This window comes from Solanum dulcamara, chromosome 2 (genome assembly GCF_947179165.1).
Source record: "Solanum dulcamara chromosome 2, daSolDulc1.2, whole genome shotgun sequence".
Lineage (NCBI taxonomy): Eukaryota > Viridiplantae > Streptophyta > Magnoliopsida > Solanales > Solanaceae > Solanum > Solanum dulcamara.
In genome coordinates this window covers 75,361,209-75,385,746 of record NC_077238.1, presented here as the reverse complement: position 1 = coordinate 75,385,746, position 24,538 = coordinate 75,361,209, and the positions used below count along the sequence as shown (strand labels likewise).

The following is a 24,538-nucleotide window of genomic DNA, read 5'->3' as shown; positions in this document are numbered from 1 at the left end:
CACATCTTTTTTTTATGTTACGTAATTAATATTTTATTATTTCCAAACATAATTAATATTAAGAATAAAAAGGGCAGCCCGGTGCACTAAAGCTCCCGCTATGCGCGGGGTCCGGGGAAGGGCCTGACCACAAGGGTCTATTGTACGCAGCCTTGCCTTGCATTTCTGCCAGAGGCTGTTTCCAAGGCTTGAACCCGTGACCTCCTGGTCACATGGCAGCAACTTTACCAGTTACTCCAAGGCTCCCCTTCATAATTAATATTAAGAATAAAATAAGAAAAAAGTAATTAATTATATCTTAATTTGGTAAAATAATAATTATTTTAATTTAGTTATTTTTAATAAGCAAGACAACTAAATTGAATCAAGAGAATATTAAACTTCTAAACTTGTTATTCAAGTAGCAGAATAAGTAATTGGAAAACATTAAGCTTATTTTTAAAATCACCAATATATCCCAAAACGGTACTAATTAGCACGTTTAGATTAATTATTGAGAAACATAATTATCTTTTAAGAATTTACAGTTCTACTTCTTGACATATGATTTAAAACTTGTATAAATGCTTTGACTTACCTAGCTGAGTTATAGCATGTTATATTATATATATAAAGCCTTTAATTTCCTTAATCACACAAGAAATTAAAAAGCATTTAATTTCCTTAATCTAATGGACAATGCTAGTTTAGTAGAAAATTTTTATAGTCAAAGGCATAGTATATAAAATGCTTTGGATTAGAGTCATCTTTAATTCTAACATACATTGTGAGAAAAAAATGGATCTCAATTTAAGTCAAGCCATTATTTCTTTAAAAAAAATTTGAACTAAAAACAAGTTTAAAAAAAATACTTAGAAGATTAAATAAAAATAAGCAATTATTGTACATGCTTGAGAGGTTGTTTACTTATTGAGAAGTCTATATTATGGTCTTTGGAAAGCAATGAAATGCTCAAACAAAAACTTTTATTAATAGTGAAATATTATTTCTAGTATGGCATTGCTTAGGCTTAGTGTCATTGTCACTATTCTTATCATAGCAACCACTAGTACGCAGGGCTGTCTCAACAAGTTCGGAGGCTTAAAACCAAATTTCATAGAGAGACTTTTTTTCTTTTAGCTTTCATATGTAAATTGAATAACTATAACATACTTAACGTAATCCTACAAATGAAGTCTCGAGAAGGTAGGATGTACGTAACCTTATGAAATAAGAATGTTAACAATGAAAATATTAAATGAAGAAATATAATATAAAGTTAGAATAATAGAATCTGCCTCAAAATTTAATTTTTTTATATAATGATACTAGTATGAATTGTTGTAGTGCTTAAAATTTAAAGAATACATCAAAAAATAAATTTGATCTTTTTATAAACACAACAATAGATTTTGCATAATGCAAAAGGTTTGACCGTTTGGTAGACGTTAGAATATTCAATAATGAGATAATAAAAACTGATTGGGGAATAAAAAAGGTAAATGTAAGAATTGTAATTTGGATTCATGATAATTATCAATATATAAATAAGTTAACAAAATAGATAGCCACGTAACAAAATATATTAAATACTATTCAATTTCTCAATTATTACAACAACCTCCACATTAAATAAAGTAAACAAATACTATATATATATATATATATATTCTTTAGAAAAAATTGGGGGCCCTAAAAAATTTGGGCCCCCAAGCGGTTGCTTTAATGACCTTATGGTCGAAACGGCCCTACTAGTAAGTATCTATTTCTATATCTCTACATTGTTCTTCTACATAATTTTATTTATTAATGTGTAGGGGTGTCAAATAGGCGGGTTGAGTTGAAATTAGAAATATTAAAATAGGCTGAAACAGAAATTGGGTTGGGTTATGACCCGCCCAAAATTACTTTGGATTCAAATGGGCTAAATCTGAAGAAGTAGACACAAGAACTAGTCGAAGGACGTTCGATATCTACTATATATATACATAAAAAATTATTTTAACTATGTATAAATAGTATATTTATCCGCTGAAGGGGTTCAGATGAACCCCTTGACCACAAGATGGGTCCGCCACTGATTGTATCAATCATAATATATTTTTTAAGATATTTATTACGATAATTTTATCGTATATGCAGAAACGATCCAGAATTTGAATGTTGAGTGTCACATCATATTAAAAATTTACAACATTCAAATATGATAAATATTTGATCAATTTTGAGCTTCGATCTAGGTTATTCATCTTTTTTTATTTTTATAAACAAATCAATCAAATGAAGCAAAATAAATGACAACTTAGCGCAAAAAAAAACACTTTCAACAAGATTAGTAAGTATCATAAATATACATCATTCATTTATAATTACGCTCGACGAGGAAACTGGGAAAAATTGATCTAACTTTCTAAAGAGGTAATTTGTAAAATTGACCAAGTAGTTAGTCTTCAAATCATTTTTTAAGAACATATTTGAACTCGTAATTTTATGGTGATCGAATTTTAGAGTTTATTTCGGGTTTGACTCTAGAGTTTTACTTTTGTTGACCTTTTCATTGACTTTGAGTTATACTTGACCTAAAAATATGATTAGTGCATTTGACATCGTTAATCGTTATTTTGCATTGATTGAGTTGCTCATCATGTCTTTGTACTCATATACACATAAATATTCCTTGATAATGTGTTATATTTTACTTTGTGAAAGTTTCTTTAATTATAATCATGATGGTTTCAATAATGAGAAGGTTCACCTAAGGATGAATAACAACTTGTTAGATGACAGTTACGACTAGCAAAATCGAGTCGTCACAGATTCAAAATTTCACAATTCACTATCGAATTTATTCAAATTTCAAGAGCTCGGACCTATCCTAGCACAATGAAGAAAAGTGACAGCCCATAGTACCCAAGAAATAAGAGTCCGTTTGGATTAGTTTATAAATTGCTTATAAGTTATTTTCGGTTTTTTTGAGTGTTTGACTGATCAACTTAATGTCAAGTTGTGCTTAAAATAAGCCTAAAAAATAATTAAGTCTGTTTGACTTAACTTATATAAAACAACTTATAAACTGTTTTTAAAGCCTGTTTGGATAAGCTTTTTTTAAGTTGAAAATCTCAGCTTTTTACTTTTAGCCTTTTTAAGCTGTTTTGCCTTAAAATAAGTGTTCAAAAACACTTTCTTCATTTTACAGAAACACCATAAAAAAGCTTAAAAGCTATTTTAACTTGAAAAGTACTTAAAATAAGCCTATCCAAACAGGCTCTAAAGTCATCCTTTTCTAAATATTGATTTAGAGCCCGTTTGGATTGGCTTTAAGTTGGTCAAAACCAACTTAAAACCCCTTTTTAACTTTTGAACGTGTTTGTCTAATGCTGACTTTAAGCCATAAAGTTCTTAAAATCAGTCAAAAATAAAAAGTTAGAATTCCTAACTTTTTTTTCCAAAGTGCTTAAAGTCATTTTCTTTGACCATGAAAATTACTTTTATATCCCTTATATTATAACTAAATTCCCAAACTACCTTTTTTTATTCTTTTAACCCTAAAATTCACATCATAAGCACTTTTATCCAAACACTCAACTGCTTATTTATAAAAATAACTTTCACCACTTCAAAGTTCTAAAAGCACTTCATACATAAAAATTACTTTTTTTAAGCCAATCCAAACGGGCTCTTACACTGGAAAGTAGTACATTCAGTAAATCATTTGCTAAGACATTATGACATAAGATCCCAATGGGTATATCCTGATTTACACAAGTTCAACCATATGCCTATTGCCCAATAAATTAGATGCTTAAAGGGCATCATAAAGTTAAATCTACCAAAAAGAAAAAAAGAGATGTAACTCAAGCATCAGAAAGTGTATGCTTTCCAGCCAGTTGACGACTTCCAACTCTCCCTTCAGATAAGATTAATTCCGTAAAGCCATCACCACAATCCGTTTATGGCACCATTAAAGGCCAGCTCCACCGTGCCAGTGCCCGAAAAATCCCAATTTCTTCATTCGATCAAACCTGAGAAAAGAGTGGAAAAACAAAAAAACGAAGCCTCTAAGAAAAGATTTAGGAGATGATGAAATGTAACAAATGCTTATGGCTTTTTAACTTTAGCTCCTAATAATATAGCAACCGAAAGGTAGTAATACAAGTCCACTGACAAGTTCAAAATGCTTGAATCATAACACCTAAAATGGGTTGGAAAATGAAGCTCAAAACCCTGGAAAAGTTGAATTATATCCTTAACTTATGCACGCTGGAGGTTGCAGTTGATTAAGAGTGTCTTAATGAACATACAAACTTTGATCCCAACTTTTCGTTCTGCCTGAGAAGATTATTCATCTGATCGAGACAGTCTGTAGAAGATTCCTATGGATTGGTGCTACAAAATGTTCAAAGAAGGCTTTGGTGACCTTGGATAAACTATGTTTGCCCAAATCAGCTGGAGGATTAAATATTACTGATATACTAGTTTGGAACAAAGCTTCCATCTTGAAGCATTATTGAAATCTATGCAAGAAGAAAGATAAACTATGGATACAATTGGTACACATCTACTATGGTAAAGGAAAGCAATCTGGGAGGAGACTATTAAGCGAGCATCATGGATAATGCCAAGAAATCATCATGGAAGGTACTGGGCTATCTAATGAATACCTACAGAACTTTGGGAAATACTCTATAAGGAAGATTTTTAACAAGCTGAGAATGGAGGAAAATGGTTCGCGAAAATCAAGGTAGCCCAAGGTGGCCTTATATCCTATATTTGGCAATACAAGAAAGGTTATACACAAGAGACAGGCTGATTAATTGGGGTATGGCCGTATGGGTAGTAGCTCAACATGTCCATTAGGTGAAACTGAAGATGAAGATATACACATTTGTTCTTTAAATGCTCAACTTCATCTATCATCTGGAAGAAGATACTCAGCCGGCAAGGTATAAGAACTGCTATGGGGTGGACAGAGAAGCTGGACTGGGTAAGAAGTAAGAACACATGCTTACGGTAACAGTTCTCAAACTGAAGTATAGAGAATGGCACAAACTGGAAGCCTATACTACATTTGACAAGACTGCAAGAGAGGAACCAAAAGGTACTCCAGAACAAGAGAAGATCTGATGCAGTTATGGTCAAAATGATAATTCAGGATGTACGCTGGTGAGGAAGCTGGAAGCCAAGATTAGCTAAGAAACTGCAGAACCTGAATTTCTATCTGCAAGGCAGATGTAGGTAGCCAAACTGAGGTACTAAGAGTTCCCTCTAATAAAATTTCTAATTACCAAAAAAACAAAAACAGTTCCCCTTACCCATACTGAATCCCACACACTTGCGAAAAGCCAAAAGACAATATTCCAGAAGCAAAATTCCAAAAGACATACAAATGAAGCCATTGATGTCTTATGGTAATAATAGTATGCAAATTGGTAAAGAAGTATAAATGAAGACATTGCTTCCTGTCATGTAATAGTAAATCATTTCTCTTTTTCAAAATTTTAGACTTAGAGCCCGTTTGGATGGGCTTTAAGTTGGTCAAAACCAACTTAAAGCATCTTTTTAGCTTTTGGACGTGTTTGCCTAATGCTAACTTTAAGCCATAAAGTTCTTATCAGTCAAAAATGAAAAGTTAGGATTCCTAACTTTTTTTTCTAAGTGCTTAAAGTCATTTTATTTGACCATGAAAATTACTTTTATATTCCTTATATTTTAACTAAATTCCCAAATTACCCTTTTTATTCTTTTAATCCTAAAATTCACATCATTTTCCTCATTTAAGCACTTTTATCCAAACACTCAACTGCTTATTTATAAAAATAACTTTCAGCACTTCAAAGTTCTAAAAGCACTTCATACATAAAAGTTACTTTTTTTAAGCTCATCCAAACGGGCTCTTATTCCTCCACTGAAATACAAGTCTCTAACTAGAATAGACCTAATGTAAGTGAACAACAACAACTAAGCCATATTCTCAACTAGTTGTTATCGCCTTTACTAATTATGTTCTCAATAATGTACAGTTCTTAAGTAACTCTGCATTGATTCCGAGTGTAGGTCTTTTAAAACAACTTCCTTTCATTTAATTTAAATGCTGCCTTGTCCTTGTTACACCTTCAGTCATAGTATTGTCGTACCTACAAACCCATGCATTTGAAACTCTATGTAGGACCATAATTCTTCATTTGAAGCAGATGAAGTATTTTTTATTAAAAACATCTAAGAAAATAAAAAGACAAAGTTGTCCGATTCAGCCTAGCCAGGCGGGACCATCCTAGTTTTTCTATATAATTCTGAAGTCATACGGGGGACACACACTAACAGAGAGAGAGAGAGAGAGAGTACAAACCCTTCGTGGAAGGGGCAATTCCTCATACTCACTCATCCACAATGCTCCAAACCATCCTAAAATTACGAACAAGATTAGGCATGAGCTAAAACATAAACTAATGATATAATTAGGTTTACAAGTTGTTTCAGAGATGAGGACTAGCAGCTTGTTGCTGATACCATACCAGAATATCGAGAAGGCAAGAAGTATCACAAGGTATCCAAGCTTATACAACCGAACCTTCTTATCCCACGGAAGGTGATTGAAAATTTCCGTTACATCTACCAAGTGGCAGCGATCAGTATAGCTGATCAAGGGTTAACATCTGTTGTCAGATTATATGTTGAGAGGCCAGTGCTAAGTAACAGTAAAAGGGATTACCAACTGCTGCTTTACCAGAAAAATAAGTAGTTTAGTTGTAGGAGGAGTCTTATCTTTAAATTCAAATCTGTCTCATGTGCTTTGTTAGTGTTGCTTTACCAGAAAAATAAGCAGTTTAGTCGTAGGAGGAGTCTTTAAATACAAATTTGGTTAGATGAGATTAGTTGAGATATTTTTGGTTTTTGAATTTAAAAAATATGCAGATTTTTTGTTTAAAGTTGGCCATTTAAAGTTCTTATGTTTAATATTGAGAGACATTTTTAATCATTCTTCAAACCATTTTTGTTGCACCGTCTTTTAAAAAACCAACACATGCAACGATTTTCTACATGTTTCACTTATAGATAAAATAGATGCTTACACTTTGATGTTATAATATAAGTATGGTAGACATATCAGAAACATCACCCAATGCCCTGTCACAAGATGTAGGAAGCACAATGCTCCTTGAAGAGCAAATTCTGGCACCACTACTCTGTTAATCCGAGATGCTGAATCATAAGGGTTGACATAATCATATTCAAGATCTGCCAAGCACATGAGCTGCAATAAATAATTGCAATTGTAATATTCTCCGAGTCCAGATATTACGAAGAAAAGAGAGAAGAAGAGCTTATACAAAACCACTATGCAGACAATGCAATCTAAGTTTACAACATGGTGCATGCTGCATAGTAACTTTGACTAGTACATTCAACATTCGACATGCTTGTTCATCTCAGTGCAATTGGTAAAAGAAAAAAGGAATAGAAGAGAGAACAAATAATACCAGGTCATCAGCCATGAAATGGTAGATACAAAAGACTTAAATGTAAAACAAGTAAATCGAAGTGATATTTGTCTATTGAAACAAATGAACTCACCTCATGTTACTCTCTATCAGTGCTATCAAAGGCAAAAAGCACAAAAAACCTCTAAGGTCCATCAGGGCTTTAAGCGCAGAGCGCAAACAAAGTGTGGGCTTTAATGAAAAAAACCGTTAAGGGAGAAAAAGATAAAATATATATGTTTAGTCCAAGACCAATAATTATAAACATGAATGACAAATATATGACCAAAGAAATTGAAAAAATTGTATGATAAAGTGAAATATCAATTGTTTAGTGTCACTTCTTCAAAAGAGCTCATTGGCAAGGAAAAGTTTGCCTAAGAACCTTGATGACCACACTAAAGCGCACATAAAGCGAGGCGAAGTGCTAAACACGTTTTGAGTCTCGCTTCAAGGCTTAAGCGCGCCTTTGATAACACTGCTCTCTATTCAAATCATTTAATTGGTTTGTCCCAGTGAATTAACAGAAATGGATATTTTGGAAGCTATGCAAGTAAAGATCCATGATATTTGAAATATAATAAAGCCAAAGTATTTCTCCATCGCAAATCACTCTCAATTCCAAATCAGTTGGAGTTGCTACATGAATTGGCTGGGTCCATTTCACTCTATTCAGAAAAATCATCTCAATCATTGTTACGCTGATGGACAGTCTACTACAAACCTCCTCTTTAAACTGGGGCTTGGGACCAGCTATGCCATGCGAAACTCACATCGACAGAGTTCTATTGCTAATGTGAACTAAAAATATAGATGTAAACAGTTCAGGACCTAATGTTCTTCCTGAAATATCAAACCAATTTACGCTTTTAGCAGATTAGTCCAATATTATCAAGTTCACTCACTCCCTTCAACAACATTGAAATCTATCATTATACAGTCCGTACTGCTAGTTTTCGGATACTAGTTATTCATCCTAGTGACTATGGACATATTTTGCCCAATTGACACATCTGAACCAAGTACTTTCAATGGAATTGTGCATAAAATTCCACTAAATTTGCAATAAATAGTTAATATGAACACATAACTAGATCAACAAAAAATTGAACCCACAAAGCTTAAATTCTGAAATTAAGGAATATAAAAATTGATAGTTACCTGGTATAGGATAGTACCAAGAACAGCTACGAGAAGGAAGAAGGAGAATAGCCACGAGAGTAGATCGCCCATGGCAATTTCTTCTTCTTCCTTCTCTTGTTCGTTTTTTTTGCCCCCTTTTTTTTCTGCCGATAGATTTCTGCCTTTGTGCTTCCTATACACAAGCACGACAAAGTAGAGTTGCGAACTTTACTCTTTTTTTAACATTGACCATTTCTTCTAACCCAATATTCTGATGAATTCTAAAAATATCCCCTCAAGTTTGGCCTCAATGACAAAAATACCTATCAAGTTTTGAAGTGGGACAAAAGTTCTCTTGATTTAGGGTGTGCTTTGTACCATGTTTTTCATGAAAAATATTTTTCAAAAAATAAAATAAAATGGGTGAATTGTTTTATTTATTTATTTTTATCAAACATTCAAAATTTGCTTATTTGAAAAATAGAATTTTTAAAAAAAAAACACTTTCCGATAGTAGCAATTTGTAGTTGATAAGGTGGGAATGGCCTTGTAATGGATAAGATTAGGAAAGTGAATTTGAGATAATTTTGACATGTGAAGAGGAAATGTGTTGATGTACCCGTAAGGGACTGTGTGAGGTTGACTGTAGCAAATTTTAGGAGAGGTAAAAGAAGAAGCGAATCCAAGATTTTGAATCTCTGGGTGCCACGCTACTTTAAACAGTAACCTATGACCAAATTCCCAGCATAGAGTAAGATAATACTTAATATTTATTAGCAAATTTACATACAAAATTTAGACTCATTTTATTGGTTCAGATAAGATTTTACTTACAAAAGGACTAGGGTTCTAATCCACTTATTCACAATTCTTTTTAGAATACATTCGCTAATGATGTCTTGCATTCTAAAAAAAAGTTTTAAGAAAATACACTCCACAATAGGGCTAGAACCTGCATCCCTGTAGTGGTAAACCCGAACTTTAACCACGGGCACCACAAGGCTCATTATTTCTAAGGTTGCCATGTATAATATTTAAACTTTATTTATAAATATATATATATATATACAAATATACAATATACACGTATATACAAATTTTCAACCGAGATCACAGGGTGATGTGGCACCCCCTTCCAACTACATAGATCTGTCTCTGGGTAGAAGTAAGTTGAAGAAGAACGGAGAGATGTGATTAGACAAGATATGACATATCTTCAACTTACTAAAGATATGATCCTAGATAAAAAGGTATGGAGATCGAGAATTAGGATAGTAGGTAGCTAAGTGTTGTCATACTTTTATGTGGGAGAGGCGATGGCTAGTCTCCTCTTCTTGTATTCTCCTTATTTAGTTATTTAGTACTCCCTCCATTCACCTTCCTTGCGGAGGATGAATCAAGGCCTAAAGTTGGTTCATCAACCCAGAAGAGAGAAGGGCCTAGGCCAAGACAAGACACATTCCCACCTTTCTTCACTCTGCAATAGCCCGATGCCTCTTCTCTTCACAAGTAGGCTTGGCGCTTAGTCGATTTGAAAAGCTGGAAAAATGAAAGAAGACTGAGCGCTACAATCAATAGACTCTTATCGAATCCTCTGTGAGTGAGGGTACTCCACTTCTACTTGTCCACTATATTAAAAATAATTCTTGTCCAGTTTGAAAAATCTAAAGATAATTTATCACTTAGTTCTTAATTTATCCTTATTACTAACTATAATCATTTTCCCATTGCATTTCCCAAAATATTTAATTTATTATATTCAAATGATAACGTCGTAAAATTGACATTCTACTTGTTCCTTCTTAATGGGTGTTTCAAGTCAATACTGAATAAGAAAGATGTGCGGAGGGAGTAGTTATTATTTGTGTAATACTCTATTCTTCATTTATTGTACTATCTATTATTTCATTTGTTTTATTTGTCTTGCTAATTGTTGTTGTGGTGGTAGATAGACAAAGAAAAACTTAGTGAACCAAAGGTTCAGTCGGAGTCATGATTTTCACTAAGCGGATTAAAATATAAAGAAGTAAATACACGAAAAAAATCAAAAAGGTTCAACATATAGTATATCTACTTAGAAAAAAGTTACCTATCTACATTATACTCTCTATGTTTTGATTTATTTGTCTTACTTTCCTTTTTAGTCCATGTAAAAAAAGAATGCATCTTTCCTTTTTTGGCAACCCTTAAATTTTAACTTTCCACGTGACATGTTTCAGACCATATTAAATATTTTTTGGTACATTCTACATATCTTCAGTTTAATAAGACCACAAAATTCAAAAGTCTTCCGGACAAATAAATTGAAGCGGAGGAAATATAAGTTTTCTCCAAAGGGTCCAAAGGGGTGTCAATTAGACAAGGGTGACAGTACAAACTAGAGTAGACCCTTCTGTTTGCAGCAATCAATTGCATCATCAAACATTTCCTCAAGTCCATACTTGTATTTGAATCCAATGTCCAAAAGTTTCTTTGATGAAAGGCTAGGATGCTTAATCCCTCCAATCTCCCTCAAGGAACTACAAACATGTATACATTATAAGTTGAATAATCTTCTTTTTTCCTTTTAATGTCAGAAGAAAAAATAGCAAAAGGAGCTAACAAGAACTCACTCGACGTTAGGTATTCGATATTCAGGATACCTAGCTGAGAGGAAGTTAAACAGCTCATCTGGTGTAACTTCAACAGCAGAGCAAATGTACATTCCCTTTGCTTTACTATTCTCTAGAAGGAATATGTGCGCATTGGCAACGTCATCTATATGCACGAATGGGGTAAGCGAGGGATACTTCATACAGTTTTCCTGATTACCTGCGTAATCCAGTAGACGAAACAAAAAGAAATGCTTAATTTAGAGAAAGTTTTCTGTGGTTAAATTGATTCACCACAACATTTGGAATATACCTATCTTAACACAATCAAAACAAATGTATGTAAAACAAAGGAAAAGAGATTTTGATGCTTCCTTGTCTATTTATCTCAAATGAAAGAGATAAAAACAGAAAAAAATGAGTTAGATGAAGAAATTAGAAGCTGGAAATGTCTTGCCAAGAACGAAAAAAGATGAACAGTCAAAACTAGAGGTGGATATCGACAAAACTGATAAAAGACTTTCAGAATATGTCATAATATGATCGTATGAACCAAATCTTTAAATTTAAGGGATCATGAAGAAAATCAACCAAATCATCTATGAAGAAGCATGTGATGATGCCTGTAGAGGAAGAAACATGTGTACACAAATAATACACACTTATGCAGAGAAGAAAATAAAACGATCTTCCAGCAGATGTATCGCAAAATGTACATACAGCAACAAACATATGTATAACATTAACTTCCTTTATCAAGAGCTTTGAAATAATGTCCTTCATAAAAAAGCTACTTAGAATCTTTTTTTTTCTATGCCTCTGGCAGAAATGCAAGGTAAGGCTGCGTACAATAGATCCTTGTGGTCGGGCCCTTCCCCGGACCCTGCGCATAGCGGGAGCTTAAGTGCACCGGGCTGCCCTTTATGTTTCATATTGGATAAAACAAGAGCTTGATGATTTGACACGACAAAGTTACAGGGATTGAAGAGTAAAAGGGGCATACCATAAATCATTGCCATGGCTGATCGTAACGGCTCTGGGAATAGAGGACTCAAGAAGGGACCATGTATCCAACTAGGAATAACGGTTACCAAATCTAATCCGTGCTTCTCAGCAAACTCAAGAGCAGCCTTTTCTGCTAAAGTCTTGCTAATCACGTAAGAAGCTGCGGATATAGGCTTTAAGGTTTTCATGACATGGATGTCAGACCACAAGCTCTCGTCCACTGTATCTAATCCTTTATCATTAAACACAACCGCTGTTCTGCTTGAAGTGTAAACAACTCGTTTTACTGTTTTTGAATTGAGGCATTCCCGTAAAACGCCTATTGTTCCATCAACTGCTTTTCTTATCTTTTCATGTTCAATTTCTTTATCCCCGAAATTCATTGGATGAGCAACGTGAAATACTCCAACGCATCCTTCAATAGCTGCACTAAAGCTTTCCGGTTTGTCCATATCAGCATTAAAAATTCGTAGCCTTTGGGATGCACATGGCAAGTTAGTGAGGTAGCTAACATCTGTTTTGTGATCTAAAAATTCATTCAAAGTTTTCTTCAGAGATTATACAACAACAACAACAACAACAACCCAGTGAAATCCCACAACGTGGGGTCTTGGGAGGGTAGAGTGTACGCAGACCTTACTCCTACCAAGGTAGGACGGCTGTTTCCGAGAGACCCTCGGCTCAAAAAAGGCATAAAAGGGGGTCAGATAAGGTTAAGAAATTCAAAGCGCTATAGGAAAATAAATAACGAAGGCATCACAGATAAAATAGAGTAATCAAAAGTACTGAAAGCAATAAATAGTAACAGAAATAGCAGAAATGAGAGTACAAGAAATTGTAATGTGCTAGTGCGCCTATGAATAGGGAAGAATAACGAGACTATGTACTAGCCTTCTACCCTAATGTGGGTCCTCCACAGCCTCCTATCTAAGGTCATGTCCTCGGTAAGCTGTAACTGAGCCATGTCCTGTCTAATCACCTCTCCCCAATACTTCTTCGGCCTACCCCTACCTCTTCTGTAACCATCCATGGCCAACCTCTCACACCTCCTCACTGGGTCATCTGTGTCTCTCCTCTTCACATGCCCAAACCATCTCAGTCGTATTTCCCGCATCTTGTCTTCCACCGAGGCCACTCCTACCTTGTCCCGAATAGCCTCATTTCTAATCCTGTCGCTCCTGGTGTGACCACACATCCATCTCAACATTCTCATCTCGGCAACTTTCATCTTTTGAATATGAGAGATCTTAACTGGCCAACACTCTGCCCCATACAACATAGCCGGTCTAACCACCACTTTGTAGAACTTGCCCTTAAGTTGTGGTGGCACCTTCTTGTCGCATAGCACTCCGGAAGCGAGCCTCCATTTCATCCACGCTGCCCCAATACGATGTGTGACATCATCGTCAATCTCCCCGCTGCCTTGCATGATAGACCCAAGATACTTAAAACTACTTCTCTTTTGAATGGCTTGGGCACCAAGCTTAACTTCCACGCCAACCTCTTGAGGTGTCTCACTAAACTTGCACTCTAAGTACTCTGTCTTGGTCATACTCAGCTTAAACCCTTTAGACTCCAAGGTATGTCTCCAATCCTCCAGCTTAGCATTAACTCCACTACGAGTCTCATCAATCAGGACTATGTCATCCGCGAAAAGCATACACCATGGCACCTCACCTTGAATTTGTCGTGTCAATGCATCCATTACCAAGGCAAATAAAAATGGACTTAGAGCCGATCCTTGATGCAAACCCATCCCAACTGGGAAATGCTCTGAGTCCCCTCCTACTGTCCTTACCCTGGTTTTAGCTCCCTCATACATGTCCTTGATCACCCTACTGTATGCCACAGGTACATCTTTAGCCTCCAAACATTTCCATAGTATCTCTCTTGGAACTTTATCGTAGGCCTTTTCTAAGTCGATGAATACCATATGCAAGTCCCTCTTCCTCTCCCTATATTGCTCCACCAGTCTCCTCATAAGATGGATGGCTTCTGTAGTTGAGCGTCCCGGCATAAATCCGAACTGGTTCTCTAAGATAGACACGCCTCTCCTCACCCTCATCTCCACCACTCTTTCCCACACTTTCATAGTGTGGCTTAGTAACTTGATACCTCTATAGTTGTTGCAACTCTGGATATCCCCTTTGTTTTTGTATAGAGGGATCATAACGCTCGACCTCCATTCTTCGGGCATCGTTGCCATTTTAAAGATGACATTAAATAACCTAGTCAGCCACTCCAAACCTACCAAGCTGGCGCTCTTCCAAAATTCCCCAGGAATCTCGTCAGGTCCGGTTGCTCTTCCCCAGCGCATCCTACAAACAACACCCTTAACCTCTTCGACCTTAATACTCCTGCAATATCCAAAATTGCGACGCCTCTCTGTATATTCCAAATCTCCCAACACAAAGTCTCTGTCCCCTACGTCATTCAAGAGTTTATGGAAGTATGACTGCCACCTCTGTTTAATGAGAGTTTCTTCTACCAATACTTTTCCATGCTCGTCCTTAATGCACTTTACTTGATACACATCGCGTTCCCTTCTCTCCCGCGCCCTGGCTAGCTTGAACAATTTCCTATTCCCACCTTTTTCTTCTAGTTCAGCATAAAGGCGTTCAAAAGCTATCGTTTTTGCCATCGAAACAGCCGACTTCGCCTCCTTCTTCGCTATCTTATAAAGTTCCTTATTCGTCCACTTCTCCACCTCATCCGTGCTTTCTATCAATTTCGCGTATGCCATTTTCTTTGCTTCCACCTTCCCTTGCACTTCTACATTCCACCACCAGTCCCCTTGATGTCGACTACGACTACCTGTCGATACTCCCAACACTTCCCTTGCTACAACCCTAATACAACTAGTCGTCCTATCCACATACTGTTCGCATCCCCACTACTATTCCAGGCCCCCATGTCCTTCAATTTCTCTCCCATCTCCAGGGCACTAGCCGTGGTCAAACTCCCCCATCTGATCCTAGGTCGATCATTCCCGACCCTCTTCTTCCTCGTCATCTTGATCCCTAACTCCATTACCAAGAGCTTATTTCTCAGTAGGCGGTATGCTTCCCACTAACTCGTCCAAATCCTCCCAAAAGCGCCTCTTCTCCTCCTCTGCTAAGCCCGCTTGCGGCGCATAAGCACTAATAATGTTCAAAGTGGTCCCTTCAACGACCACCTTAATCGACATCATCCTATCAGTGATTCTCCTAACCTCCACCACCTGATCCCTTAGATCACTGTCTACTAAAATGCCTACACCATTCCTATACTTTGATCTACCAGAGAATCAAAGCTTATACCCGTCTACCTCCTTAGCTTTAGTACCTACCCATTTGGTCTCTTGGACACAAGCTATATTAATCTTCCTTTTCTTAAGAATCTTAACTAGCTCTATTGACTTTCCCGTTAACGTCCCAATGTTCCAAGAACCTACTCTTAGTCTAGACTCTCCTTTAACCCATTTACCCCTCCTTACCCTCGTCCCCGACCCTAAATGAGAACATGACCCTAATCTACCATCACTATCCAAAGCCACGAAAACGCGTATGAACTACTAAAGTATTCAATGGTCTAAAGTCAGCAAAATATAACGACAAGTGTATGAACAAAGAATATTTGGAAACCGGAGGTACCAACTCCAGTTGAAAAGAACCTGGTTCACGCCGGAAACACTGTTCATGCGCCGAAAACACTGTTCACTCGTCGGAAATACCGAAATACATGTGCAAAAACTGCCCGAAAATCTACTGGTGGAGGATTTTCGATCGCAGTCAAAGAGGAAAAAAAGAAAAGAAAAAAAACACAAAGAAGAAGGAAAGAAGAGATGAAGAGAGAGAACAGAAGGGGGAGAGATCTGGCCGGAAATAGTCTTCACCGGTGGCTGCTTGGGGAGGTGTTGGCCTGGGTGTAGGTGGGATGGAGGTGGGGGGGTCAGGGGGGTCGGGGGTGGGGTGGGGGAGTCACTTACCGTTGAGATTTTACTATTCACTAGAATTCTTTCCGATGCACATTCTTTTTAGGGATCTTTACAAGAAAAGCCGGACAGATTTACTGTTTACTTTTCTAGCCGGCATACACTCATTATACACAATCATACACATATGTATACATAGATTATACACGATCATACACATATTATACATGAGTTATACATATATATCATATATCTGCGAGCTATTTTTGTGGTCTAATCAGTTGCGTGGGTGGCTATTTAGGTTAATTCTCCTTCTTTTTACCTTAAAAAGACAATGAATAGAATAAGTGGGAAATATTAACCTTGAGATGACCTTATCGTAGTATTTACTGAGTAGCCATGTTGAAGAAGCTTCATGATCAGCCATGATGCTAGATATCCTGTTCCACCAGTTACACAAACCATACCTTTGCTGTCATCCATTTCCATCTCTGTTTCGCAGTTATTCCGTCCTCTTAATCTCGTCTCTATCAGCTGTCTATTCAACAAATGAACCGTCCTTCATTCCCCTTTCATCATAAGTCGTGGCCTGACTCTGACTCTAAGTAGAAGTTCCTGTATTTAGGTCCCTACTTTGCAAATTTTTTTAACTATGCAACACTTTTCAAAGTTATCAGAAAAAGAAAAGCAGTAATTCTCAATCGGTCATTTAGTGGAAAACATCAAGAGTTAGTAAACAACAACAATGTTCAATCCTGAACTAGTTGAGACAAACTATTGAAAGGGAAATACAGCTATATCTTTTCGTTCACATGGCTTAGTTGTATGACTGCATGCAGTATTGTGTTTTTGGTAAATTGTCGTTCGGTCCTGGTCATTGCGACCCCCTTTGTGAGGAGGCACCCCTTTTCCCAAAGTTACAGGGCTATTTTGCCGTATCAGGGGTCAGCTATACAGTTTTCTTGTTTGCTCAGTCAAATATTTCTAACTTCATTCGTTTTTAGAATTGAGACATCTAATATGCTTTCTACTGACTAATCCTCTTCTCTTCAAAATCAAACTAGGTTATAACAGTTTCTGTTTGTGATTGACCAAATGTAAAGTTTTCAACCTCAAAGCTGAATGTTCTTTCAGCCAAGGGCGTGGCCTAGTGGTTGTGAAACAGTTATAGACCACGGTCCAAATCCTAGAGACCAAAAAACACTAGATATTTCTTATCATCTTAGCTAATATTTGATAGGCATAGTTACCCATCTTTTAAGTTTATGGGTTTTGAATTTGCCATAGAACACATAACCCGTCTTATTTACAGGGTTTGCAGCTAAATATTTACACATCTATACTCCATTTATTTCAATTTGTTTGTCTTACTTCTTTTTTAGTACATTTCAAAAATAATGTTTCTTCCTTTTTTTGGACAACTCTTTAATTTTCACTTTCTACCTGACATGTTTAACATCACAAGATTAATATTTTGGTACATTCTGCGTCTCTTTAGTTTAAAATCACAAGATTCAAAAAAATTCTATATTTTCTTAAAGTCCGTATCAAATCAAAACCAGACAAACAAATTAAAACAAAGAGAGTAATATATAGTGAATTTCCTAATACAAATATATGACAGTGTCCAAACAAAAGCTACGAGGCTTGCCCAAACCTGAAGTTAATTATCTAGCTCTGCCTTGGGTAACCGATATCCGAGTTAAAAGGTGCATGCAAGTTGGCCCCGACACTGCACCACATTTATCAAAATAAACAACCAAAGAGAAAAAACTGAATGCCTATTATTGAGTTGCAACTAAACAAGATAACTGACCAAAACCTGGATAGAAGTTTCCCCAATGTGACAATAAAATTGCAGCAAAATATATACTTATAAAAAAAAAAGGAACTTATATTTGATTATGTAGAGCAAAAACCAGAGGAGGGGAAAAGGGGGGGATTTTGGAGAACCTGGAAATCTGGGGTTACCCTGTGGACTGCAATCAATTTTATCAATTATTGGAAACAGTTATAAAAAGATGGATGGATTGTTGTTCCACTGTGGTATAAAAATAATATTATAATTATGAAATAATTAATTTTAAAATGAATTATTCTGCGATTTTATTTCAATCAAATATAAATAAATTTATCATAAAATTAATTTTTAAATTAATTATCCTTTATTCCTCGTATCAACAAGTAGAGTTGAAAGTTTGTCTTTTGTTAAGCACTTGTTTGGACATGATTTCAGTGATTTTATAAAGGTTAATTTGAAATTGATTTTTTTTGGAGACATGGAATTTAATTTCTTAAGGTATATTTTTCGTTATTAATATGAAAATTTCATAGTTTTTAAATATTATTAAAACTTCTTCAATTTTTTTATGATCTTATTAAATAGGCAAATTATAATTTATAAATAAAATATTATGTAAATAACAAAACTTGAGGGGGGATATGATAGTATCATTGACATTAATCTCAAAAGAATCAACCCTGTCTGTTTAAAAATATTTGAGTTATTTGTCCTTAATTTTGAAAATTTTGGAAATCATAAGTCACTTTTAATTTTAAAAGTGAATCGAGTTTTATGGATTTACCTAAGCTAAACATACGCACACATTCAAGAATATAATTTAGTGGTCAATAAAGTAAATTATTTTAATATTGTGATTTAACTCTAGTTTGAGTAAACTAAAAGTTTTACGAGAAAAATATTAAATCACGATTTAAGTTTTCTTAAGTTATTAAGAATGTTAAATGACAATTTAACTTTTTATCTGTTAGATTGAATAATATAAGGAACTATTAGACCCAAATCTACTATGGTCAAATAAATAATTTTTCAAAAAGATTATATGAGTGATCTAATGAAGGGATAGAACCGTAATTAAGAGAAAAAAATTGAGTAATCTATAAAGGCCTAATTACCCGCAAATAACAATTTTAGGGTTTCGTTGCTGTAGCCGCCGCACATCGGAGCACCGCCGTCAGCCACCATGGGTCGTATGCACAGTCGAGGGTCCGTTCAATCTTTTTTCTCCCTTATTGTATTCAATTTATCCCATTATTTCACGACACATTATACTGATTTTGTATGTTGTTTACTCTTTTGTGTGGCTCCACAGTAAAGGAATTTCAGCTTCAGCACTTCCGTATAAGAGGACACCACCAAGTTGGTTGAAAACATCTGCTCCCGATGTAAGCCGTCTCTAGCTTATTAATTCTTTGATAAACTTATTTTGCTCAATTTCTGTGCGATTAACACTTGTATTTGGATAATAATTGTATTATTTGGGATGAAAGGGGAAATACACTGTTTTGGTTTACAAATCCTTATGATGAATTGTTTAAATCTATGGATAAGTAGTATTTGTGAAATAGTTATCTACATTTAGAGTCGAATCTAGGCTTTCTAGAATGTCCGTGCACCATTAAAAAAAATTATTAGGTAGGAATTGATCCGTAGTCCTCTAGGTAAATAACTCAATATTCAACCAAGTGCACTATTTACCCTTTCTTGTAGCATGAGTGCTAGCTGATAATATTATACCAATTTTAGAAAATGTATACATAAAATACCTAGTTTTACAAAGTGACCTCAGGTTCACGTACCCCATATTTAGCCTATAAAATCACCCCTGCCTACATTTTAAGATGGGCAATTTCTTCAAGTGTTGAACATGATGTCTCATCACATCATCAAATCCCATAAGTGAGGTCTGTAGAGGGCAGAGTGCACCTTACTCCTACTTCGTGAAGGTAGAGAGGCTGTTTTCGGATCCTCTTTGTTTTAACTTTTCTAATATTTATTGGTCCTCTTTAGCTTTTGAAATAGAAAAAAATATTTTTCTACTATGTCCGTGCAAGTCAAGTGCATTGTCTACCCAGTTTTTCTTTCATTCTGTAAGTTTGTGAAATATGTATATATTACGTATTGTTTGCAATAAAACTTGTGTTTCATGTCCAGTCCTTAGGGTCCGCACTTTTGAATTGCCATTTGAAATGCCAAAGCTTTTTCCAGTTTTCTCACTCATCTGAGTTCTGACTTGCTAAAAGCTTGTTATTCAAAGACGTCTTCTCGACGGTCTAGGTGGAATTTTACCTCAAGTTACCTTGTATACTTATGCATTTCAACTTTGTTTGCCATTCTCGTTTTCGAAGTAACTCAAAATTTTCCATCTGCTATCTTATCTAATCACTTAATTAACTATTTCAATATCAAGGAAAAGGAAGGTATATGAGGTTTGTTGCAAAATATGTAGATACTGTAGTCCAAGTGCCTAATTGTGCAAAAGCAAGTGAGGGGGGGGGGGGGGGGGTTGCTCTTTGCCTCTTTGAACTATATTCCCAATAAATAATGGATGTATAGGCTGGTGCTGCTTCTTCACTGCCTGTGTATGTAAGAACAGAAAAGTGTGTATATTGATGAATTAGGTGAAAAATTTTGCCGATCCAGTTTGAACATTTTGATTCAATCATTGTGAATTATGATAGAACTTGTTGGAGTTCGTCCAACTGAAACGTATCAAGCTAATATCCATAAATAATATTTAACATTATCTTTCTCAAAAAAAAAATATCCATAAATAATATGATACCTATTAGTTGCACAACTGATTGATCATTTCTTGACACTGAGTTTCAGTTTCTTTTGTTTTTCTAAAAGAATAATAAATGCACTTTACTTTTACAATAAAAAAGAATATTAACTTCACTTTCTTGTGTTTCAGGTTGAGGATAACATATGCAAGTTTGCCAAAAAGGGTTTGACACCTTCTCAAATCGGTGTTATACTTCGTGATTCTCATGGGATTGCTCAGGTGAAGAGTGTAACTGGTAGCAAGATTCTCAGAATTTTGAAGGCTCATGGTACTCATTTGGCATGTTGAGTGATTAGGTTGATACTTCATAACACTTATCTAACGGAAGTGGTTGACTTACTGTTTTCTTTATGCTAGGACTTGCTCCTGAGATTCCCGAGGATCTCTATCACCTTATCAAGAAGGCTGTTGCAATCCGAAAGCATCTTGAGAGAAACAGGAAAGACAAGGATTCCAAGTTTAGGTTGATTCTTGTTGAGAGCAGGATTCACCGACTTGCTCGTTACTATAAGAAAACCAAGAAGCTCCCCCCAGTCTGGAAGTAGTAAGTCCAGTCTCATATATATGCTTTAGTTTTGTGCTTCTGAATCACCATACTAAACCAGTCTAATCTTGTTTTTGCATCATAATGTGTTCAATGCATGTCAATGTGGAAATTCTAGTAGGAAATAACTTTTGACCTAAGCATGTGACACAATTGTCTTTTAGAATGTAGTGGTAAGATGATTCTGATTAGAGATTTTCTATGGCTCCATCAGTGCAATATGCTTGGTTGTCTCTGAATTTAGTTTTGGATTACTTTCTAGCTGGAGATTGTTGTTCCATGAAAAAATTGAATACTCTTGCTCCCCTGGTGAATTCTTAGTTCACTAACAAGCTGCTGTATCCATTGCAGTTTAGCTTTACATGCTTAAACCATCATGATATAATTCCTGTGAGTTTGGTCCCTGCCAGATGATGTATCTGTTACATTTTGAGTTTTGTGTCTGATGAAATAAGCCTGTAGAGTTTTCCTCTTCTGTACTCCATGCTACATTCAAATATAGTGAGAAGGGTATGAAAATGATAGAGGGGCAGGCCCAGTATCTACCGAGTTTCAAACTGTATGCCACTAGCTCTTGGGGATTTCTTGGTTTCCCTTATTTTTGATGTTTCTTTCCTGCCACCCACATCAATGTGCTGTTTCTGACTTTTTAAGGTTTATGTGGTTCATAATGTAGGTTTAATAAACTGAAAGAAAGAATCATAGAGTTTTCATGTTTAGTAAGATGAGCCTTGTTATAATCGATCCTTCAGATCTTCCTCTACACTTTTCATTACTGAGCAGTCTTTACGTTTGCAATGAATTCTCTGCTGCATTTTGATGGTGTTATTTGCACAAAGCTTGGGACGATTTCAATCTGCAGTTATAAAAGACGAGTCTTTCTGCCCTTGCAAAAGAAAAGGGACAATCTGTATAGCAATACGAAATTACCTTTGTCTCCTGTCCCTCAAAGCAAACATTTAGCCAGTTTACTCTCATCCCTCTAGTTGCTCCAATTGGTTTATATGAAGTTTAGTTTCAATGCCAGTTTTTATGTATTGTTTCAATGATTCATTGGTGCCTTGGATAATACAAGATCAACTAACGGCTTGCTCTCCCCCTCTTTTCCCTTTCCTTTTTTGAGGATATGCGTTACTAATGTCTTCTTCTTTTGTTCGTTGCAGTGAATCTACCACCGCCAGTACTCTTGTGGCATAGAGAAGACTCTACTTTTGCAGTCGAATTTTGCCTCCAAAGCTCAATATTAAGTCGGAACTGCCAAGATGTTTAAATGAGAGAAAAAATGTTGTCAAGATATTGTTGATGATTTAGTTCTTTTTTGAGTTGGTATTTGAATCCTTTTTCTTTCTTTAGATGTTGTGATATATTCAATTCTTGGCTTCTTATTTTTAATAGTTGATCTTTAAAATTATTAACTCCATATCTATATCGGGTCTAGAGATATAGTCTGTTCTATATTGGTGCTCTATCATGGAAATAGTTAAACCAGTTTTGCTCTTTGCTAGTGCATCAAATATTCTTGAATTTCTTACGGTATGAGATTGAATTTCATATCTCTTATTTGTATTTTACTTTTTATTGCTTCCTGTTAAACTATGATATTAAAAACTCGAAGAAAGCAATACTTCCATTGTAAGAAAAGATTACTGCATATGTACAACAGCTACTAATGACAATAATATAGCCAAAAAATGTGGATAGTAAGTTAGTAAAGCAATGTAGATACTAAGCAACTCCATGAAGGGCTGGCTAAGCTTAATTGGGGTTTGCGATATGAAATCATGATTTTAAATTAATTCTTGAAAATGTGATTTGAGATTATGATTTTGAATCTCAAATTCTTCAAAAAGCACAATTTGGGATTCCAATTTTTTTTAATGTAAAATTTGACCCTATTTTGTAAAAAATAATAATCCATCATTTCAATTTTTGCAAAAAAAGATTCATTCTTGGTGTGAAGAGATTGTTCATACCATGCGAAAGGATTATATTAAAGAATAACTCGTTAGTATTATTGTTTACTAGTGGATCTTTATAAAATTAGGTAGTATTTGAAAGTTTGTAATCACAAATATTTATTTATAAAATAAACATGAAAATATATAATTAATCAATGTAACATCTTAGAATCTGATATCTTGTTTATAAACTATGGTTTGTTCATTTGATAATATAAGAAATAAGTGTCAAAACACACCTAAACTATTCCATTTTTTTGAGTTTCACACCTAAACTATTGGATGTGTGAGTTTCATACTTAAACTATCACTTATTAGTTTAAGAAACACACTTCAGTGTTGTGTGTAATATACTCTCCCTACTCTCTCTATTTTTTGAAAAAAAACCTTGCCACATGGCATCCCACAAGGATAAAATATTTTACCTTGATAAAAATTAAATAAACTATTAATACTAGTTAAAAGTTAAAGATTAATGTATTTCTATCCCAAAAAATGAAATTATTTTTTATAAAAGAAATTACTTTTTTAAAAAAATTATTTTTTAAAAAATAAATTTTAAAATATTTTGCTCACGCACTCCACCACCTCCCCCCCAATCCCCGTCATTTTATTTTTTAAATTTTTTTAATTTTCTTCTTTAAAATATTTTTAAAAAAATCATACTTCACCCCCTCCACCACTCCTTTCTAAAAAATGCTATTATTTTTATTTCTCGTTGGATAAGCTCTTTTTGCTGCCAACCACACTATGTATTGGTGTGACAAGGCACACAACCTACTTCGACGTTTTCAATTTTCCATAGAAGAACTGCTTCCTACGTCTGTGGTCGTGCAGCTATCGGACATCAAATGGATTAGAGTTTTCAAAAAACTAGAAGAGGTTCAATTCCTCTTTGATGTAAGGTACGGTAAGTCACTCTAAGCTATGCGTGTAAGGCCTTTCCATGAATGGCTAGAGAAGGTACGCAGTTACTCATACAATAGAGTCCTTAACTAGATTAGAGATTTCTCTCCAGTCTCAGCGAAAGACGCCTGTATGAAAAAACACACTTCGCAGAACCGTTTCACCTAATCGATCGTGGTGAAGTCAGCAATGGATTCGGCAGATCATCCACGTCACGAATTGGATGATAGACACAATTCTTACTAGTTCTCAAGCCGGTGTGCGTTAGTGAAGCTAATAGTTCGAATGCGCATACGTTTTCTTGTTCTGTTTCCTTGGTACCCGAACCGGTGGTATCGGAGTGCGCCTCTTCACGAGGGTGATTAAAGTGCAACGAAATGCCTTAAAGTTGAATATGGTTCGCGAAGCATCTGGCAAGATGGTGGGTGGCATGGAATTACTGGTAATAAGCGG

The 24,538-nt window shown here is 35.3% G+C and overlaps 3 protein-coding genes across 11 annotated transcripts; 1 reads left to right on the top strand and 2 right to left on the bottom strand.

The window, feature by feature from the left end:
* Positions 1-3,690: 3,690 nt before the first annotated feature.
* Positions 3,691-8,803, bottom strand: LOC129880765 (protein cornichon homolog 4-like). The gene is made up of 5 exons (XM_055954954.1): positions 8,619-8,803; positions 7,050-7,231; positions 6,492-6,614; positions 6,326-6,381; positions 3,691-4,001 (listed from the first exon to the last, which is right to left on the bottom strand). Exons 1-4 carry the CDS (start codon positions 8,688-8,690, stop codon positions 6,354-6,356), a joined length of 405 nt encoding a protein of 134 aa, XP_055810929.1. The 5' UTR covers positions 8,691-8,803; the 3' UTR covers positions 3,691-4,001; positions 6,326-6,353.
* Positions 8,804-10,766: 1,963 nt separating this feature from the next.
* On the bottom strand, positions 10,767-19,092 carry LOC129880761 (vestitone reductase-like). 9 transcript variants are annotated; one of them, XM_055954948.1, is made up of 6 exons: positions 19,005-19,092; positions 17,746-17,820; positions 16,451-16,717; positions 12,174-12,701; positions 11,192-11,390; positions 10,767-11,098 (listed from the first exon to the last, which is right to left on the bottom strand). In XM_055954948.1, the coding sequence occupies exons 3-6, from the start codon at positions 16,575-16,577 to the stop codon at positions 10,957-10,959; spliced, it is 996 nt and encodes a 331-aa protein (XP_055810923.1). In that variant the 5' UTR covers positions 16,578-16,717; positions 17,746-17,820; positions 19,005-19,092; the 3' UTR covers positions 10,767-10,956. The 9 variants fall into 9 exon arrangements, with proteins under 9 accessions (XP_055810923.1, XP_055810925.1, XP_055810921.1 ...); XM_055954950.1 differs by having other exon boundaries at positions 16,451-16,683; XM_055954946.1 differs by lacking the exon at positions 19,005-19,092 and adding an exon at positions 18,042-18,132.
* Positions 18,993-22,745, top strand: LOC129880762 (40S ribosomal protein S13-like). Its single transcript, XM_055954953.1, has 5 exons — positions 18,993-19,095; positions 19,202-19,274; positions 20,807-20,945; positions 21,035-21,221; positions 22,385-22,745. Exons 1-5 carry the CDS (start codon positions 19,073-19,075, stop codon positions 22,416-22,418), a joined length of 456 nt encoding a protein of 151 aa, XP_055810928.1. The 5' UTR covers positions 18,993-19,072; the 3' UTR covers positions 22,419-22,745.
* Positions 22,746-24,538: the final 1,793 nt, after the last annotated feature.

Excerpts from the sequence above, each read along its gene's own strand:
- LOC129880765 (XM_055954954.1), bottom strand. The coding sequence starts at position 8,690 with ATGGGCGATCTACTCTCGTGGCTATTCTCCTTCTTCCTTCTCGTAGCT. Across the intron at positions 6,615-7,049 it reads TTATATTATAACATCAAAGT|CTATACTGATCGCTGCCACT; the intron begins GTAAGCATCTAT and ends ACCCTTGATCAG. Across the intron at positions 6,382-6,491 it reads CTTGCCTTCTCGATATTCTG|GATGGTTTGGAGCATTGTGG; the intron begins GTATGGTATCAG and ends TCGTAATTTTAG.
- LOC129880761 (XM_055954948.1), bottom strand. The coding sequence starts at position 16,577 with ATGGAAATGGATGACAGCAAAGGTATGGTTTGTGTAACTGGTGGAACA. Across the intron at positions 12,702-16,450 it reads TACGATAAGGTCATCTCAAG|ATCACAAAACAGATGTTAGC; the intron begins GTTAATATTTCC and ends ATGAATTTTTAG. Across the intron at positions 11,391-12,173 it reads AGCCATGGCAATGATTTATG|GTAATCAGGAAAACTGTATG; the intron begins GTATGCCCCTTT and ends TGGATTACGCAG.
- LOC129880762 (XM_055954953.1), top strand. The coding sequence starts at position 19,073 with ATGGGTCGTATGCACAGTCGAGG. Across the intron at positions 19,096-19,201 it reads GGTCGTATGCACAGTCGAGG|TAAAGGAATTTCAGCTTCAG; the intron begins GTCCGTTCAATC and ends GTGGCTCCACAG. Across the intron at positions 20,946-21,034 it reads CAGAATTTTGAAGGCTCATG|GACTTGCTCCTGAGATTCCC; the intron begins GTACTCATTTGG and ends TCTTTATGCTAG.